Source organism: Rana temporaria, chromosome 2 (genome assembly GCF_905171775.1).
Source record: "Rana temporaria chromosome 2, aRanTem1.1, whole genome shotgun sequence".
NCBI lineage: Eukaryota > Metazoa > Chordata > Amphibia > Anura > Ranidae > Rana > Rana temporaria.
The window spans coordinates 535,080,223-535,101,554 of record NC_053490.1 but is presented as its reverse complement, the minus strand read 5'-3'; the positions used below and the strand labels follow the sequence as shown (position 1 = coordinate 535,101,554).

General features: G+C 43.3%; 1 protein-coding gene across 3 annotated transcripts in view; it reads left to right on the top strand.

Annotated features, from left to right (window-relative positions):
* The window catches only part of LOC120928088 (interferon-induced, double-stranded RNA-activated protein kinase-like), a 187,146-nt gene that overhangs the window by 128,224 nt on the left and 37,590 nt on the right, over positions 1 to 21,332 (top strand). For all 3 annotated transcript variants that reach the window (XM_040339182.1, XM_040339181.1, XM_040339183.1), the window contains one exon: positions 9,745 to 9,918. In XM_040339182.1, coding sequence (XP_040195116.1) covers positions 9,745 to 9,918 — 174 coding nt within the window. The remainder of the gene's footprint in view (positions 1 to 9,744; positions 9,919 to 21,332) is intronic.

Genomic DNA, 21,332 nt, shown 5'->3' with positions numbered 1-21,332 from the left:
AGACATTCTTTTTTTTTTTTTTTTTTTTTTTTTTTTTAAATATATTTGTATAAATATATTTGGATAATTGCACCCCCCCTCCCTCCCCTCATGGCTCCCAGGAGTCTCCTGCCCGTCCTATGAATTAACAGTACCATAAAGTAAGTATTGAATAAAGAGGTTGACCTCATTTATTCGGCCGAAGCAAAGGTAGAGATATGGAGAAGAGTAGGTCGAACACAGCTAGGAGAGATGCGGGGGGGGAGAGAAGTGCTATGTCTTACTAAACAGAAATGCAAGAGAGAGCAGAGAGTGACAACATCGCCGCGTAGTCATACCCTTACTCTCTCCGCGTAGCTCCATGTTTTTTTATATTCCTTCCATTTTCCCCATTTCTCCCTATGTTCGGTACTCCTCTCCAGATATCCATCCCTTAGCTCCTCTAGTCTATATGTTTCCTCCACTGCATCTATCCAACTCCAAATATGTGGGCTTTCCGTCTCCTGCCACTTTTTAGGGATAAGTCTCTTGGCAGCGTTTAAAAGGTGAGGGAGTAGGGACTGCTTGTATTTTTTTACGCCTTCTTGGCTGCAATGGAAGAGGACGGCCCATGGGTCTTTCTTGATCTCCTCTCCCGTTATAATCTTTATTTGGCTCAGTATTATGTCCCAATACGTTTGAATTTTAGGGCAATGCCACCATATATGGGCCATCGTTCCTCTTTCTAGGCAACCCCTCCAGCAGTCTGCGGTATAACCTACTTTGAATTTGTTTGCCTTATCAGGGGTAATATACCATCCTGAAAGGCACTTATAATTTACTTCAGCTGTCCGTATATCTATCTAAGTGTGAATTAATTGAGTAATCATTGAAACAGTATTTGCCCCCCTCATAACCCCCAACTCTCTTTCCCATTTGTCTATAAAAGGTGCTTCACCCCGAGATCCCAATTTAACCAGTAATCCGTACAATTTAGTGATGGTGCCCCTCGAATTTGTAGATTTACAAATTTTCTCCAGTGAAGTCAGCTCCGCCTCCGTCCGTAATGGACGGGGGAGGTGCCGCAGAAAGTGAGTCAACTGGAGATAATGCCACCTATTCAGATTCCAACAGTCCGTTTTGGCTTTCAAATCTCCATAGGTCATTATCTCTCCGTTTTTTATAATATCACCCAAGTGCACTGTGCTTCTCCTTATCCAATTTCCCCCTATTTTTTTTTCCCCGGGTGGGAAGTAGGGGTTTTCTTTTAGATTCATTAATGGGGAATTAAATTTCCCTTCTAATTGTGCCTGCGTCCTATCCCACATTCTTAAAGTGTCTTGTGTTATATCGTGTGTTTTGTGATCTAGTGCTCTGTATTGTGCAGGGATCCAAATAAGATTTTTCAGATTATTGTTTGTTAGCGCCTTCTCTATTTGTACCCACCTTTTGTCTATCCTATCCCTCGCCCACTCTACCGCCCGCGATAGGACCGCCGCCTTGTAGTAACTTTTAATGTCCGGGACTCCCAGGCCGCCAAGTAGCTTACCCTGTTTTATTATGGAGAGGGATAGTCTGTGTTTTTTATTTTTCCACACATAATTTAATAACAGGGTGTTGAGGATTCTCAGAAACTGCTGAGGAAGAGCAATTGGGAGTAATAAGAATTTATAGAGGATCTTTGGGACTACCACCATCTTTAACATATTTATGCGTCCAAACCAAGATATGGGTTTATTTATCGTTTTTTTTAATTCGTTCTTGATCTCATTTAATAAGGGGATATAGTTAATTTTGTACATCTTCTGTATTGTATTAGCAAGTTTTATTCCTAGGTACTTGAGTTCTTTGGTCCAAGGGTACGCGCATACTTCCTTGACCGAATTTATCTCTCTTTTATTTAAATTAATATTCAAGATCTCTGATTTGGTTACGTTAATTTTAAAGTTGGAGATAGCGCCGTATTGTTGCAATACTCTGGTGAGGTTGGGGATAGATTTAACTGGGTTGGTTACGTAAAATAGTATATCGTCGGCAAAGGCCGATAGTTTATGTTCCTCCCCTTCCACTCTCACTCCGTTGATGTCCGAATCGTTGCGAATGGTGGCCAGCAACGGCTCTAAAGATAGAATAAAGAGGAGGGGGGATAATGGACATCCCTGCCTTGTCCCGTTTTTCATCACAAATGATTCTGATAGAGAGCCATTTATTTTTATTTGTGCGGTAGGGTGGTGATATAATGTTTTTATCCAGCTGGACATCCTACTTCCTATTCCCATCACGGTGAGGGTTTCCATCATGAGCCCCCAGTCTACCCTGTCAAATGCTTTTTCGGCATCGACTGACAGGAGTAGACCTGGGGGCTCATTCTGCCTTATGGTCTGGAGTAAAAGGATTGCCCTTAGGCTGTTGTCTTTGCCCTCTCTGTTGGGGACAAAGCCTACCTGGTCGGGGTGCACCAATAAGTGCATAACCCCTTTCAGGCGGTCCGCCAGAATTTTTGCAAAGAGTTTAATATCTGTATTTAACAGAGAAATAGGTCTGTATCCCGAACAGAGAGAGCTATCCTTGCCTTCCTTTAATATTATCGCGACCACTGCCGCTGTAGCTCCCCTGCTAGTTTCAAATTCCGACCCCAGTCCGTTAAAATATTTACACAGCCTCGGTATCAGAATGTTACTAAATCTCTTGTAGTAGAAGGTGGAAAACCCGTCTGGCCCCGGACTCTTTCCACCCTTAGTGGAGTTTATGGCCCTTTTTATTTCTTCCTCAGTTATGGGGCGATCGATGGTAAGGCTTTCCATCTCCTCTAATCTAGGAAGTCCTGCATTATCAAGGAACGCACGTGTCTCAGTCTCCCTTTCCCCTTCCTGCCGTCTTGGGTGTTTTATAGTGTATAAGTCCTCATAATATTTTTTAAAAGTATCCGCAATATCACTAGTTGCATAAACTAATTCCCCATTTTTACCCTTGACTTTCTCGATATAATTCCTGGCTTTCTTTTTTTTGGGCCATTTTAGCTAAAAGTTTACTTGGTTTGTTTCCCCATAAATATCTCTCTTTGGATATACAGTTTAGTTTAAACCTTGCTTCTTGGTCCATGATCTCTTTAAGTAAATCTCTTTTTAAAATTAGTTTATGGTAAGTCTCTTTAAGTCCCTGCGCTTTATGTTCGCGTTCTAAGGTCTCTATCTCTTTCCTCAGGGTAATAGTATTTCTTTTTCTCTCGTTTTTTTTTTTTGCGTCCTCAGCGATTAAAATCCCTCTAATGTACGCTTTGTGCGTCTCCCAAAGGGTTGCGCTAGTAATACCCTCTGTATCATTCCTGAGGAAAAATTGTTTTAATTCTGCCTCCACCCTGCTTCCCCCACCTTCCTCATGGATCAGGCTGTCATCCAGGCGCCACATCGGCCGCTGACTCCTTTGTCTAGCTAAAATAATTTTCATAGAGACCGGAGCATGGTCTGATACAGTCATAATTCCAATTTCCGTCTCCATGATTGAGTCAATCAGCCTGTGGTCCGCTAGGATGTAGTCGATTCTAGAGTACGTCCCGTGGGGGGGGGAGAAAAACGTGTAATTATGTTCTTTTGGATGGTTAATTCGCCAAACATCCACTAGTTGGCATTCCTGGAGCTTATGTTTAATTCTCTGCAGATGCCCACTCTCTGTCTCCCTCCCGCGGGACGTACTATCATCAGTTGGGTTCAAAACAAAATTTAAATCACCCATCAGGATTATAAAACCCTCGGCAAAATTATTCAGTTTTCCCAGGATTTTGTTTAAATATTGAGTTGGACGTACGTTTGGGGCGTATATGTTAGCTAATGTGTACATAATATTATCGATTCTTAATTTAAGAAACAGGAATCTCCCTTCTGGATCCGACAACCTTGCCTCCAAGGTATACCCAAACCCTCTTTTAAACCCAATCGCTACTCCCCTTGCGCGTTTCGAGATGGAGTCAGCGTAGAACCAAATAGGGTATGCCGAGGAGTAGAGCTTGATGTTTGTATCCAGCGTCAAGTGGGATTCCTGAATAAAGACTATATCCGCTCTAAGTTGTTCGATCTCTGCTAAGACCTTTAATCTTTTTCCTACTGAGTTTAGTCCCTTTACATTATAGGATAGAAATTTTACCTCTGTCATTTCTGATAACTAAATCACCTCCTTTGACACAAAGGACTTTACAGGTAGATCCTGGGAGCCATGATCCCCTTCCCGCCCCCCTTTCCCTCCCTCCCCCCTTCCCATGTCCCCCCCCCCCACCTAGGCCTATCCATCGCCTCTGAACCGTAGGGATCCTCGATCTCCCCTACCCGTCGGTTCTCATGGATGAGGTTGAGCCTCCAAAACCATCCCTCCCTCCCATTTCCCCCCCCGAGGTATTCTTCTGGGGGTTGATCTTACATGGGTAGGGTACGGACCTGGCCTCCTTACTCCCCTTCTCAAACTCAGTCCCCCCCCTCCCTCCTTCCCCCCTTACCCCCCCTTCCTCCTTGGTCATCCTAACTCAACCTTCGTTACACCGCTTGAGGAAGCGGTCTGTAACAAATGAACTATTCATCCCAACCTGGGATCTCCAACACCGGCATGTCCAATTTGCGACAGAACCCTACCAAGTCCTCAGGAAATATCAACTTTGCAGAAATCCCTTCTTTACGGCCGATCAGACATGCCGGGAAACCCCATTGATACTTAATATTAAGCTGGCGCATCTGTTCCAGGAGAGGTTTGAGAGATCTTCTCCTGGCCAGAGTCTCCCAAGCCAAGTCCGTGAAGATCTGAATTTCAGTCCCGTCATAGCGTAAGGGGGCCTTTCTCCTGAGTTTTGTCCAGATCTCATCTTTGTCTTCGAAATGTCTGAACCTCACAATAATGTCCCTAGGCCATCTACCTTCTCCCTCTCTCATCTTTCCTACACGATGTACACGTTCCATTTTGAGGGAGCCCTCCGTGCCATTATCGAGGAGGGGGAGGAATAGGTCGTTAAGAATTTTTCTCAGGTCTTCCCCTTTCTCCTCCTTAATAGATCGCACCCTTAAATTTTGTCTTCTGTTACGGTTCTCTTGGTCCTCTAGTCGGTATTGTAACCACCTCTGGTTTTGTTTCATCGCCTGATGTTGGATTTTTAGGTCCATTAATTCTAAATCCTGTTTTTCCATTTTTTTTTCCACTTCCTCCACCCGTTCCAACAAATGGAATAAATCCTTTCTTAATGCGCTAATTTCTTCTTTTATCGCTGTTTCCACTCTTCCTAACATCCCATCCAGTTCCCCCCTTGTGGGGATATGAGTGTCCAGTCTGGGGTCGTCCTTTTGACTAACCTCGTGTTCACTTTCTATTGAGGTATCCGTGGTTGGGGTGACTGCCCCCCCTACACCCTTTTTAGTTGTACTAGTTTTTTCTGTTTTTTTTGACAGGCCTGGGCTCTTGGAATTCCCCTCAGATGTCATGTAGTGCCTGATCGTACTGGTGGGGGGATTATCTTTGGGGTTTTTTGGGGCGGCCCCCCTCGTAGACTTATTCATATTGTATTTCTTTGTCCCTCTGATACGTTTCCCCAGTTTGAACAGCAAGTGGTCGCCTCCCCGCCCCCCCCCCTTTTTTTTTTTTTAAGCGATGGTTTTATATTAATTTGGGAAGAGAGGATAATACCAAGCAGCTTTAACCTCACCTTCTGGGGGTTACACTGACGCTTTAGAGGGCCATGGGGTCATCTCCCATTTCTCAAACTATGGACAAGGGAGATCTTCCCACGCACATGCGTGCTTCAGTGGGGAAGTTTTACCCCCCACTGAACCAATATAGTAAACCAGACAGTGCTCAGAGCGTGGACACACAGTCAAATGGTGGGGGGTGGGGGACAAACAGCTGGAAAGATTAAATAAGTAAGTAAATGAATGGCGCCAATATCTCCACCCGTGCTTCAGGTCATACCCGTTGTGTTTTGACGGTATTTGGCACCAAGGGGGATATAATGTCTCTAGTCAGCCGGGGCCCTTACAGCCGCACGCCCTTGCTGATGTCCTCAATATTTATGGGATATTATTAATATACAAATTAACCGTCCGTGGATTTTTACTTCTTATGATGCGTTCAGAGACAGACTGTGTAATGGTTATAAGTTGTATCTTAATGGGTGCTGGGCGGCTGAGCCTCACAATGTGCCCAGAACAGTATTGTAGAAATTAGTTCAGACTAGTTCAAACTGTTTACCATAACCAATTGCTCTGGCTAAATTGCATGAATTGCATATAGGATGAGCCTTACATTGCAGTGGTATGCTTGATTTTCTTACCACCTCATCCTGCTGTCAGGGCACAATCCCAAGTTGATCACAGAGATTTACCTCCCTAGTCCCATGTCATTTTAATAGGAGAAGGATAAGCAAAGGGTTGATATTACCTGGGAGGTGAATTTTTTTCCTGTTGCACAGCTGGATGTTTAAAAGCAGCAAATATCACGGCAGGCAGAGGGTGTAACGGTCGGCTGCTTTATGAATGGAGGCGCCCGTGCCTTCCTCTGCACTATACCGTGCCTACCTTCTCCTCGGGGGGGGCTGTGGTTTAGGGGGAGGCTGGGTTCCTGGAGAGCGGCGTTCCTGGGGAGCGGCGTGGAGCAGCGTGTCGGGTGTCCGGCGTACTCAGCCCCTAACAGCTCCGCAGACTCCCGCTCTGCATCGTAGCTGCTGCTGCTGCCGAGACGCCGTCGGATCTCCCTCCTTCCATCTTCCGCTCACAGCTCAGGCCCGTAGCATGGGGAAGCCCTCCCTCAGACGTGCGTGCTTCACGTGCACCACGTCATGGCCAGAGCACGTTGTTGTTATGTTTGTGGCCTCGTAGTAGTGAGTGTGTAAAGGAGTAGACAGACATTCTTAGCCTCATTAGAAATGGTACAATCCACATGATTTAGTTGAGTCAATTGCATCTTACTGTAAAAACGGCAGGGTGCCGTCAGCTCTGGAGATGGTGTCCTTAAGGCGTGGTCCACGTGGGGCTGCATTGGGTCAGCATGGTGTGCCGGGGCTGGACCCGCCCGGACCCAGACGGGCCCGGACGGGCTTGCCTCTGGCGCGCCTCCGGCGCCCCAGCGGCGTGCCCGTGGGACGCGCGGGCGCCCGGACTTTTGTGGATGGCAGAGGAGGCAGGCCAGCAGGCTTCCGGGTCACGTTGGAAGAAGGGGTCGGCGTTGCTGTGGCAACCTGACTGTGGCAGCAGGGCAAGATGGCAGAGGCACCGTGCGGCACAGCGGTAGCAGAGTCCCAGTAACAGAGGGTGAGTAGCGGGACGTCAGATCACAGGCCCAGCATAGAATCACAAACCACCAGTGCTTTAGGAGTCGGGACGCGCGGGCGCCAGGACTTTTGTGGATGGGAGAGGAGGCGGGCCAGCAGGCTTCCGGGTCACGTTGGAAGAAGGTGTCGGCTTTGCTGTGGCAACCCGACCACGGCAGCAAGGCAAGATGGCAGAGGCACCGTGTGGCACAGCGGTAGCAGAGTCCCAGTAACAGAGGGTGAGTAGCGGGATGTCAGATCACAGGCCCAGCATAGAAACCACCAGTGCTTCAGAATATGTTATTCTTGTCACCATTTTCATCCATGTGACTGTTATTTTTGCATTCCATTGGCTATCATTGCTGAAATCAAGTCATTCTAACAAATAACAATATTTTTAGGTTAGTAAATTGTGCCTTTAGTCTCTGAATCTATCAATAAATCCATTGTGCAGTATTTGCAGCTGAAGTTATGTGCAAATCTTGTATTTACCCTTCAAAAGTTGAGCTTGGCTGCTCCCTCTTCCTGCTCCCTAAATCTCCCAATTCGTTAATGAGGCCACCGAAGTAAAAGGACAAACAGAGTGGCTTGAGTGGTGAAAGGTTTTACAGGAGAAATCAAGATTTTCATATCATTTTAGCCACCGGTGTCTCTGGATTCTATGTTATTATCGCTAGAATATACCGTATATACAGTGGGGAATCGAAAGTTTGGGCACCCCAGGTAAAAATTTGTATTAATGTGCATAACGAAGCCAAGGAAAGATGGAAAAATCTCCAAAATGCATCAAATTACAGATTAGACATTCTTATAATATGTCAAAAAAGTTAGATTTTATTTTCATCATTTACACTTTCAAAATTACAGAAAAAAATGGCATCTGCAAAGGTTTGGGCACCCTGCAGAATTTATAGCATGCACTGCCCCCTTTGCAAAGCTGAGACCTGCCAGTGTCATGAACTGTTCTCAATCATCGTCTGGGAAGACCAGGTCATGTCAATCTCAAAGGTTTTAAAAGCCCAGACTCATCTGACCCTCCCCCAACAATCAGCACCATGGGTTCTTCTAAGCAGTTGTCTAGAAAACTGAAAGTGAAAATGGTTGTCGCTCACAAAGCTGGAAAAGCTATAAGAAGATTGCAAAGCGTTTTCCGATGTCAATATCCTCTGTTCGGAATGTAATTAAGAAATGGCAGTCATCAGAAACAGTGGAAGTTAAAGCAAGATCTGGAAGACCAAGAAAAATATCAGACAGAACAGCTCGCAGGATTGTGAGAAAAGCAATTCAAAACCCACGTTTGACGGCACAATCCCTCCAAAAAGCGTTTACAAGCTGTGATACTTGCCAAAGGGGGCAGTACAAGATATTAACTCTGCAGGGTGCCCAAACTTTTGCAGACGCAATTTTTTGTTTTTCTATCATTTTGAAAGTGTAAATGATGGAAATAAAATCTAACTTTTTTTGACATATTATAAGAATGTCTAATCTGTAATTTGATGCCTTTTGGAGATTTTTCCATCTTTCCTTGGCTTCGTTATGCACATTAATACAAATTTTTACCTGGGGTGCCCAAACTTTCAATCCCCACTGTACTCGAGTATAAGCCGACCCGAATATAACCCGAGGCATCTAATTTTACCACAAAAAAACTGGGAAAACTTATTGACTCGAGTATAAGCCTAGGGTGTCCGTCTGCATGCCTCACTGTGTCCATGCCTCACTGTGCCTCACTTTGCCTCACTGTGTCCATGCCTCACTGTGCCCATACCTCATTGTGTCCATTCCTCACTGTGTCCATGCCTCACTGTGTCCATGCCTCGCTGTGTCCATGCCTCTCTGTGCCCATACCTCACTGTGCCCATACCTCACTGTGTCCATGCCTCACTGTGCCCATACCTCACTGTGTCTCACTTTGCCTCACTGTGTCCATGGGGCTACATGTGTGCCAAGATCCGGCCAGTACTGGGTCGCCAAATTCACCAGAGAAATGAACGTTTAACATGGGAGTCTATGGAAGGGGTTGCCCAAATTTGAAAAATTGGTGCTCCCCGGCCGTAGGTCCTCCGGACAACAAACTTTGTACACTTGTAGAGGAAGAGTGGAGCTACATGTGTGCCAAGTTTGGGGTCAAGGTGACCTACGGCCGCCCGGTATGGGAGATCCCGGCCGGGAGATCTGGCGCAAAAAGGTGACTCGAGTATAAGCCGAGGGGGGCATTTTCAGCACAAAAAAAAAATGTGCTGAAAAACTCGGCTTATACTCGAGTATATACAGTAACCTCTTCTTATGTATTTCTTTTCATTTGAATTGCCCATATTTGTAACAGGTTTACTTTATTAGGAACACAGAGGTGAAACATCGGGAACCATAAATGCAGACCAAAATTTACAGAAAATGCAAACATAAAAAGGCCTTTTACGTCATGTGTTCATTTTTATTATGTTTACTAATTATGTATTATACTTTTTAATATTTTTTTATTTACACTGTATGTTTTATTTTCTTTGCAGTGATGAAAAAAGAATTATTAAAGAAGTCGAGGCTTTAGAATGTCTTAAACATGAAAATATTGTTTGCTGCTACAGTTCTTGGTGGGGAGAGATTGCAGTCAGCAGCTTAGATGGGAGCGAAGAGGATACTGTTCCCATCTCAGACAGCATGGAGAGCAACAGTAGTTTAATCAAGTAGGTACCGTAATCAAACCGCAACAATGTGTATTTCTAATTTTTCAAAACCATGGTTAACATCTACAGCACATATGTCAAACGCAACATCTGGGGTTCGAAATCCTCCCCCCCCCCCCCCCGGGCCTTGTCATGTGGCCCTTGCACCCATTTTTGCAGCCATCTCCGGCTCTCACCCTCCATTCGCCCCTGTCACTTGTAAACACAGAAGCCATCTGTATGTACATGGGATAGCTTTGCTCTCAGGGGCTCTCAGAACTAACATGCTCACTGTGGGGGCAGACCTCAAAATCTGAGGTACAGAGGTACAGAGCCAGGCAAGGTAGGAGAGAGAAAGTGAGGAAGCTTTGGGGGGGGGGGGTTGAACACTGTGCATAGATCACCCCTAAATCCTGCACTCTGTACACAGCACACCCCTGAACTTTGCACTCTGTGCACAGCGCACTCCTGAACCCTGAACTCTGTGCATAGCGCACTCCTGAACCCTGCACTCTGTGCATAGCGCACTCCTGAACCCTGCACTCTGTGCATAGCGCACTCCTGAGCCCTGCACTCTGTGCATAGCGCACTCCTGAGCCCTACACTCTGTACACTCTGATCCTGCAAGTAGCACACTTCCTGTCTTCGGGTGACGACACTCACTGGCTGTACTGTATCTATGGTGGAAATACTCTTTTGATTTGGACTACAAACACCTCCCCCTTTCCATATTACCATTGAATAAGGCAGGCGCTGATAAATTTGCTTTGAATCTAGGAACTAGCTAAAAAAAAGTTAGGAGTCAGTTTTTTGCCTACTGGGTATTTTCACCCTTTTCCTGCCCAGGCCATTTTTTAGCTTTCAGCGCTGTCACACTTTGACAATTTTTTCACACAAAAAGAGTTTTCTTTTGATGGTATTTAACCACTTAAGGACCGCCTCCTGCACATATACGTTGGCAGAATGGCACGGGTGGGAACAAGCACGTACCTGTACGTCTTTAAGTGCCCAGCCATGGGCCGCGGGCCCCCGTACCGGTCCAAAGCTCTGTGACCGCGGCTGCGGGACCCGCGGACCCGATCGCTGCCCGAGTCCTGCGATCGGTCCCCGGAGCTGACGAACGGGGAGAGGTGTGTGTAAACACAGCTTTCCCGTTCTTCACAGTGGCGCTGTCATTGATCATCTGTTCCCTAAAATAGGGAAAGGCGATTAATGACGTCACACGTCCAGCCCTGCCCCCCTACAGTTAGAAACACAGATGAGGTCACACTTAACCCCTTCAGCACCTCCTAGTGGTTAACTCCCAAACTGCAATTGTCATTTTCACAGTAAACAATGCATTTTTATAGCATTTTTTGCTGTGAAAATGACAATGGTACCAAAAATGTGTCAAAATTGTCCGAAGTGTCCGCCATAATGTCGCAGTCACGAAAAAAAATTCCGCAAACCAATCGATAAACGCTTATTGAGATTTTTTTTTACCAAAAATATGTAGAAGAATACGTATCGGCCTAAACTGAGGAAAAAACTTTTTTTTTTATATTTTTGGGGGATATTTATTATAGCAAAAAGTAAAAAAAAATATAATTTTTTTCAAAATTGACGCTCTATTTTTGTTTATAGCGCAAAAAATAAAAACCGCAGAGGTGATCAAATACCACCAAATGAAAGCTCTATTTGTGGGAAAAAAGGACGTCAACTTTGTTTGGGAGCCACGTCGCACGACCGCGCAATTGTCAGTTAAAGCGACGCAGTGCCGAATCGCAAAAAGGGGCCTGGTCCTTTACCTGCATTTTGGTCCGGGTCTTAAGTGGTTAAGCACCAGTGGGTTTTTTTATTTTTTACTAATCAAACAAAAATAATGTGATAATTCAAACTTAGAATCAACTAGCATGAGTAATTATGAACATTGTGCTATTGTTGGATTGAAATCATTGAAGACGAACAGGTTGCCCTATTCGCAATACATTTCAATGAGTCCCAGTGAAAAAAAAAAAATGAGAAAAATGAAAAAACAAAGGACGCATCAGATGGTGGTTTGGTGGCTAAAAATACACTGCTCTCCTTCAAATACAATAGTGACATCAAACCAAAGGGAACCATAGAACAGTGAAAAGATAGAAAGGAAATCCTCCACCTTCCAAACAAACTGCCTCTTACCGAAAGGGAAGATCCCAACCAGAGATCTTCTGTTGGCGTGTGGCTTTCTACCCAGCCCAGGGGTCTATGCAGCAAGATATCCTGGTATCCGATAGATCTCCCACCACTCACAGATGGTCAATAGTGATTATAGCCAAGGTGAGGAAGGAAAGAAGGCTGACCTAGCGTAATCCAGTAAAACAATTTAATATAAAAAAATGTAAATCGCACTTACAATAAGTAGATAAAAATTTGCATGTGAAAATATGTAGCCGGGACACTCCGGGACACTGTATGTAGTGATGACGTCATCACTACATACATGGGTAGCGGCGTGCTGACGTCATCACTACATACATGGGTAGCGGCGTGCTGACGTCATCACTACATACAGTGTCCCGGAGTGAACGGGCTGTATTAGCCGGCCGGCTACACATTTTCACATGCAAATTTTTATCTACTTATTGTAAGTGCGATTTAATTTTTTTTTTATATTAAATTGTTTTACTGGATTACGCTAGGTCAGCCTTCTTTCCTCCCAAAAGGGAGTCCCATTAATCTCTTGATCCGTGGAATTTAAAATTCTATGTCCCTCTTTTGTTATCCTCCAACCATTTTTCTACACTTATTGGTGAATCAAAGAAATGTGTCCCATCCGGTGTGGTTACTTGCAAACGAGCAGGGTATAACAACGCATATGTAATCTTATGTTGCTGAAGGATTTGTTTAATCGGCCTAAAGGCTGCTCTTTGTCTCTGAAGGTCTGGAGAGAAATCCTGATAAAATGACATTTTTGCCCCATTGTAAACAATTTCCCCCTTTTCTCTGGCCTTTTGGAGCAGCCTTGCTATGTCTCTGTAACTAAGCATTTTTATAAGCAAAGGTCTCGGATATTCACTTGCCTGGCAGGGTTTGAAGTGGACTCGATGGGCTCGTTCAATACAGAAAAATGATGAAAAAGATGTAGCCCCGAATGTCTCCCTAAACCATCCCTCCAGAAATGCTACCGGATCGGCTCCCTCACTCCGTTCGGTCATGCATATTATTCTAATGTTACTTCTGCGATTTCTGTTCTCTAATTCATCGATTTTAGCGGCCTGTTTATCCATTTGTTTCTTCAGTTCCAAGACTTATTTTTTGAACGGGAGTAGGATGTCCTCCGCTGCACTTACTCTCTCTTCCAAAGCAGCGGTTCTTTCTACTGTTTTCCTCAACTTCCCCCCCATATAGTTTTTTAACTTATTTTGTTGAGCCCCCGATAGTCCACACAAGGTCGTAGGGAGTGGTCCTTTTTCTCAATGAAAAATATTCCTGCTCCTGCTGGGGAGGTAGAGGGTCAGATGAACCCCTTTTTCAAGTTTTCTTGGATATACTCTTTTAGTGCCTCCTGTTCTCGTTCAGCAAGGGGGAAGATTCCACCGAAAGGGATTTCAGACCCTGGAAGCAGTTCAATTGAGCAGTCGTATGGTTGATGCGGGGGAAGAGTATCAGCCCCTCGCTTACTAAAGACATCCAGGAACTCATGGTAGGGTTCAGGTGCAAAACAAAATATAACTAGTGACTATAGTAGTAGAAAACCCAAAATCATAATAAATGTAGCTGAACGCTAACAGGGTGAAAAATGAATAAGGGTCTGTGTGACCTTATTTGCAAAGTACTACAAACCGCTGTATGAAATAAAAAGTGAATGGATATCAATCCATGTAAAATGTAAACAAACAGTCCTTGAAAAGTGACACTGGTGATATTGTAATGGACAACCAACAATGTCCATATGAATCAAAAGATCCCCAACGTGCAGATATTCCACAACATCCAGAAAGGAGTGGTGATAGAAAAGTGCTTCCACCTGAATAACACACTGCCGCTTACCAAATGGACATGATCTCTTAGTTATAGGAGATCAGTTAGCGCATGTAGCAATTATCCCAGCCTGGGATCTCCTCAGAAAGATCTCACTTGCATGGATGACAACTCGTGCAGTGTACCGATTCGGGATATGCCATATAAAATAAAAAACTCACATAGCATAAAAGCCTTTTAAAATGTTTTATCAAAATCATAAAGGTGTGCACTTACATAAATAAGTAAACTGGTAGCATGTAAACAATCGAGCCGGCCGGCTCCTCGATCTAGCAGCCTGTATCTTCCGGGTCTAGCGTGTGACGCGGTGACGTCAGAACGTCGCTCTCCCAACATTTCGTCACTAGAGGGACGTGGTCACGGGATATGGGCAGCATCCTCATTCACCGTTTAAATAAACAAAATAAATGGCTAAGCCTCGCTGTGAGTCCCAAAAAGGCTGTTTAAACGCCATTTTAACGAATGGAAAGGATCTAATCCATCTCCAAATAGATAAATGGATGGGCAAACTAAAAATAGGAAACAGACAACCTTGCTATAATCCCATAGGCAGCAGCATTCTTAAATAACAAGAATAAAAGACAAAAATTTATTATAAGTTAAAAGTGGCAAAAAAGGGGTCCAATGTATAACATTTGACATAATCCACTCTGAACAAAGTGTGAACATATTAGTATATATTGAAAGCTGCCAATCATGTATGCAAACACTAACATGTTATTCACACCATGTCATAAATCGGGCCCCAAAAAAAGATTTAAAAATTTGCACCCAAAAAATTAGGAAATACATATAAAAAATATATAAAAAATAAATTTCATAAAAAACATATTATGGAGAATAGCTGTTTAACCACTTGACCACTGGGCACTTAAACCCCCTCCCTAACCAGATCAATTTTCAGCTTTCGGTGCTCTCACAATTTGAATGACAATTACTCAGTCATACAACACTGTACCCATATGAAATTTTTGTCCTTTTTTTCACACACATAGTGCTTTCTTTTGGTGGTATTTAATCACGGTTGGTTTTTTTTTTGCGCTATAAAAGAAAAAAGACTGAAAATTCTGTTAAAAAAATGAATTTTTCTCGTTTCTGTTATAAAATTTTGAAAATTTGTAATTTTTCTTCATAAATTTTGACCAAAATGTATACTGCTACATATCTTTGGTAAAAATAAGTACAAATTGGTGGATATTATTTGGTCTTTGTGAAAGTTATAGAGTCCACAAGCTATGGTGCCAATATCTGAAAATTGATCACACTTGAAGTACTGACGGCCCATCTAATTTCTTGAGACCCTATCATGCCAGAAAAGTACAAATACCCCCCAAATGACCCTTTTTTGTAAAGAAGACATTCCAAGGTATTTAGAAAGAGGCATGGTGAGTTTTTTTAAGTTGTCATTTTTTCCCACAATTCTTTGCAAAAATCTAGAGTTTTTTATTTTCTCACTAAATTTTCATATTAGCAGGTTATTTCTCACACACAGCATATGCATACCACAAATTACACCCCAAAACACATTCTGCTGTTCCTCCTGAGTATGGCGATACCACACGTGTGAGACTTTTACACAGCGTGGCCACATACAGAGGCCCAACATGCAGGGAGCACCTTCAGGCGTTCTGGAGCACCCAGGCCAATTTTGCCATTTCTCCCCTACATGTAAAAATCATCATTTATTTGCTAGAAAATTACATAGAACCCCAAAACATTATATATGCTTTTTTAGCAAAGACCCTAGAGAATACAATGGCGGTCGTTACAACTTTTTATCTCGCACGGTATTTGCGCAGCAATTATTTGAACGCGTTTTTTTTTTTCAATAAAATGTTTTGTGTTAAAAAAAAGCAAAACAGTAAAGTTAGCCCAATGTTTTGCATTATAGGAACGATGAAGTTACGCTGAGTAAATAGATACCTAACATGTCACCCTTCAAAATTGCACCCGCTTGTGGAATGGCGTCAAACTTTACTACTTAAAAATACCCATAGGCGACGATTTAATTTTTTGCATGCGAGCACACGGGCACAGGGGCGCTTTAAAAAAAAATTGTATTGTTCATTTTACTTTATTTATTTTAGTTTGACACTTTTTTTCCCCAAAAATAAATTGTTTGATCACTTTTATTCCTATTACAAGGAATGTAAACATCCCTTGTAATAGGAATATAGCATGACAGGTCCTCTTTACAGTGATATATGGGGTCAACAAGACCCCACATCTCACCTCTAGGCTGGGAAGCCTGAAATAAAAATAAAATAAAAATGATCCTGGCTTTGATCGTAGCAGTGAGTCGGTAGAAGCACCGGAGGGTGGCGGGTAGGGGGGGACGTCCCCTCTCGCCTCCCGTAAGAATGATCAATCGGCGGAACAGCCGCTATGATCGTTCTTATGGTGTAGGGAATCGCCGGCTGAAAAAGCCGATATCTGAATGATGCCTGTAGCTGCACCCATCATTCAAAGTCAAGGACGTCATATGACGGCCGGCTGCGGGAAGTGGTTGAACCCATTTTTTTAAACACAAAGTTGTCTATTTATACATTATTTCTAACACGTAGCATGTACATACCAAAAATGACACCCCAAAATAGATTCTGCTACTCCTCCTGAGTATGGCGATACCACATGTGTGAGACTTCCACTGCCTGGCCACATACAGAGGCCAAGTATGGCCGGGTATTGCCGGGTATCGCCGAGTATGGCCGAGTATGGCAGGGTATTGCAGGGTATTGTTGGGTATTGCAGGGTATTGCAGAGTATTGCAGGGCATTGCAGAGTATTGTAGGGTATTGCGGGTTATTGCAGAGTATTGCGGCGTATTGCAGGGTGTTGCAGGGTATTTGTATTGCAGAGTATTTGCCAGGGTATTGTGTATTGCAGGGTATTGTAACATCTATGATGCTACTTCTCTGATACAAACCCCGTTCTGTCCTATTCAGACAGCTGCGCTTAGTTTTGCAAGTTACCCGCGTCACTTCCGGTGCGCGGGCATGTGCGTTCCACGCTGGAACGCGGAAGTGCGACCAGCGTCTTTTCCAAATTTCCCTGCGAATTCGCGGCTATTTAAACCCCCAGAGATGACGGCAGGGTGTTCCGTTATTTTGTCGGATACCTGCCGTCACCTTGGAACACCCTGTCTACACGCTCCACCTGAGACGCCTTCAGAGACCAGTCCTCATCTTCAGCCACCAGCGCTTGGACAGCACAGACCTCAGAGGACTTTACCTGACATCCACTGACCCTTCTAAAACATCTTCACTGCTGACAACCTCTATACAAACAGGATCTTAATGCCCATGGACTACTGCTCTCAGCAGAACCGCAAGTATCTTTGATAATCAATCTGTTTACCTGTCAGTATTGTCACAACTTACATATCCCCATGGACTACTGCTCTCAGCAGAACCTCAAGTATCTTGATATTTAATCTGATTATCTACCAACATTGTTACTAGTTACATTGGTGATTACTGAGGTCTCACACTACTTATGTCTCATGATATTTATGGACTATATCTATATCTATTATCCACTCTAATGTGAAGTAACATTATAGTTCCTATCTACTGTGGATGTCTATCTTCTAATATCAATATCCCAATACCTGCTTTATAGTCCACATAAAAGAGTATGCTCATTATTATTTTCTCTTCAGCTTATGAGGTAATAAGCTAGTTTAAGTTGGTATCGGTTAGAGGATATGATGATTTAACCCCAAACTTTCTAAACTGAATTGAGAGTGACCTGGTGGTTAGACCTGACAAGCCTCTGCAGCTGCGATCCAAACACAATAAATAACATTCCACGGCAGTAAATAAAAACATTCCTTACATAATAACGGAACCTTAATAAAGAAAATTGTTGTTATGGAACCAGCAGAGCTTGCAAACCACCTTGTTGGACTTTCACAAAGAGTCGATAACCTTACAGCCACTATGAACGAACTTCGCCTAGAAAATGATACTTTGCGCAACCAAAATTTTGTCCAAGCTAGGGACAGGCCTGAACCTAAGGTCTGCGCCCCAGAACCATTTTCAGGAGACCGAAAAATTTTCCGTCAGTTTATTAGCTCCTGTCGTCTCATGTTTGATTTGCGCCCACGAACCTATTATTCAGACAGGGTTCGCATTCTCACCCTTATCTCCTATTTAAAGGGAGAACCTAGGCTCTGGGCTGACGCATATCTGCTTGAACATGGTGAATTACTTGGTGCTTTCGAGACCTTTTTGGATGAGATGTCACTTCTATATGAAGATCCTAATAGGCAGCTAACAGCGGAAAATAATATTAGGAGCCTTAAACAAGGGAAGAGACCAGTGGAGGAGTTCATATCTGAATTTAAATGTTGGTGTAGAGAAACTCAGTGGACTGATATATCCTTACGAAACCAATTCAGACTTGGTTTGTCTGAATCTATGAAGGATGAATTAGCACGTGTGGAACTCCCTGCAACTCTAGAAGAGCTTATGCATCTTTCACTCACCATAGACCGACGCCTCAGAGAGAGGAAGACTGAAAGAGGCAACACCTACTTACCTCCCCAATTCAGAAGGTCTAAATCACCACCAAAGGAGGTTCCCATGGAACTGGGAGCTGTCAAGGGCCCTCTGTCACAAGCTGAGAAACAGCGCCGTAGAGCTCATAACCTCTGTCTATATTGCGCAGCTCCAGATCACTTAGTCTCCACCTGCCCACTCCTAAGGAGGAACATTGAAGGTAACATATCTAATATATGTAAAACCATTCCACCTAGAAGTACCACTAATCGTTTCATTTATGTCTCCCTTACCTTACAGTGGGACCAAGATAGAATCACTATCAACGCAATGATCGACACCGGTGCCTGTGGCAACTTTATTGATTTAAATATTGTGAATGAAAATAAAATTCCCTGTGTGCTTAAACAAAATCCACTCTCTGTCACTTTTATTGATGGTTCTACCTCTTCTTCTGGCCCAATTTCCTCTCAGACTTCACCTCTACTGGTCACTTCTGGGAATAACCATACATACGGAGATGTTATCCCATCTCCTATATTCCCAATTGTTCTTGGTCTACCCTGGTTATTATGCCACCAACCAACTTTCCTTTGGTCTAACCACTCTCTCAATTTAAACTCCACCTTCTGTCAAAGTAATTGTTACCCAAAACATACCATTCTCTCCACAGAAGTAAGCTGTAAAGATTTACCTGATTACATACAGGATTTTTTAGATGTATTCAGTAAAATTAACGCGGACATTCTTCCCCCTCATCGTATATACGACTGCCCTATTGATTTAAATCCAGACAGTCCAATCCCTACCGCTCGTATCTATCCGCTCTCACAACCAGAACTTGAACATCTTAAGGTCTACCTAGACGAAAATTTAAAGAAGGGCTTTATTAGACCTTCCACTTCACCAGCAAGTGCTGCCATGTTCTTTGTCAAAAACAAGGATGGATCTTTACGCCCTATCATTGACTACAGAGCCTTAAACACTATTACCATAAAGAATCGATACCCACTCCCTCTCATTCCGGAACTTATCGAACGTCTTCAAACTTCAAAAATTTTCACAAAACTAGATCTTAGAGGAGCCTACAACTTAATCAGGATTCGTCCAGGAGACGAATGGAAGACCGCTTTCAAAACCCGCTATGGACTCTATGAATACACTGTTATGCCATTTGGGTTATGTAATGCACCCGCGACATTCCAATGGTTCATAAATGACATCTTTAGAGATTTGCTTGACATCTGTGTGGTAATATACCTGGACGATATATTGATTTATTCCGATTCAATTGAAGAACATATCAAACATGTTCGATGGGTTCTAGCTAGGCTTAGAACGCATTCTTTATATGCCAAGCTGGAGAAATGCGTTTTCGGCCAGTCTAGCATTTCATTCCTTGGGTACCAAATTACACCTGACGGTATCCAGATGGACCGCTCAAAGGTGGATTGTATCATTTCTTGGCCAATTCCTCAATCAAGGAAAGCTCTTCAACGCTTCCTTGGTTTTTCCAACTACTATCGTAAATTCATAAAAAACTTCTCAGCTATTGTCAAACCTTTAAGTGCCCTCACCAGCACCAAGACACCCTTTTCCTGGACTAAGGAAGCCCAGGAATCCTTTGACTCTCTTAAACTCTCCTATACTACAGCCCCAATTCTAGAACTACCTAACCCACAGTATCATTTCACCGTGGAAGTGGATGCCTCCCATTATGCATTAGGTGCTATTCTTTCACAACGTCCAACCCTCTCCGAACCACTTCATCCTGTTGCATTTTACTCCAGGACCCTATCACCAGCGGAAAAAAATTATCCTATTGGAGAAAAGGAACTTCTTGCAATCAAAGACGCTTTACAAAACTGGAGACATTTATTAGAAGGTTCTACACACCCAATAACCATTCTCACGGATCACCGTAATTTACAACATCTAAAGACTTGTAAGACACTCTCAGCCCGCCAAGTCAGATGGAGTCTTTTTTTTGACAGGTTTGATTTTTACATATCCTACAGACCTGGTTCACAAAACGTGAAGGCTGACTCTCTTTCACGATTGCATGAGGATCAAAACACTGAGATTCCTCCACTCTCTGTTATTCCATCTAATAGATTCATTGGAGTTTACACCTCTTTCAGACAATTAATCTCACAATCACTCACTGCAGATACCACCTCTCTACCAAAGGATCTTACCAAATCTTCAGATGGTGTCTACACTTACAACAACAAAATCTATGTTCCTCCTAATTTACAGCTCCTATTACTTAAACATCTTCATGATTCACCTTTAGCAGGTCACCCTGGGATCAACAAGACTACTCATCTTGTTAAGAGAGACTATTGGTGGCCCAACCTTTCTAAAATGATTTACGACTATGTGACGTCATGTGAGATTTGTGCTCGAAACAAGCATTCCAAGAAACCTCCATTTGGTCTACTTACCTCTATTCCAATACCTAAAAGACCATGGGATGTTTTGTCGATCGACTTTATAGTTGATTTGCCTAGATCAAACGGTGACAATACCATCATGGTCACAGTAGATCTACTCACGAAGATGGCACATTTCATCCCCCTGAGGAAATTACCAACTTCCCTTGAGACAGCAAATGCCTTCATTTCCAATATCCTTAAAATTCATGGACTTCCCTCTCAAATAATCTCTGATCGTGGTTCCCAATTCATTTCTAGATTTTGGAAGACCCTCTGTAAAAGTCTACAAATCGACCATCGAATGTCCACTGCCTACCATCCGCAAACCAACGGTCAAACAGAACGCCTCAATCAGATCCTTGAACAGTATCTAAGATGCTACTGTACACATCTACAAGACGATTGGTATCAATTACTTCCATTAGCCGAATTCTCATATAACAACTCAACCAGTTCTTCATCCAGATTCACACCTTTTTTTGCCAATTATGGT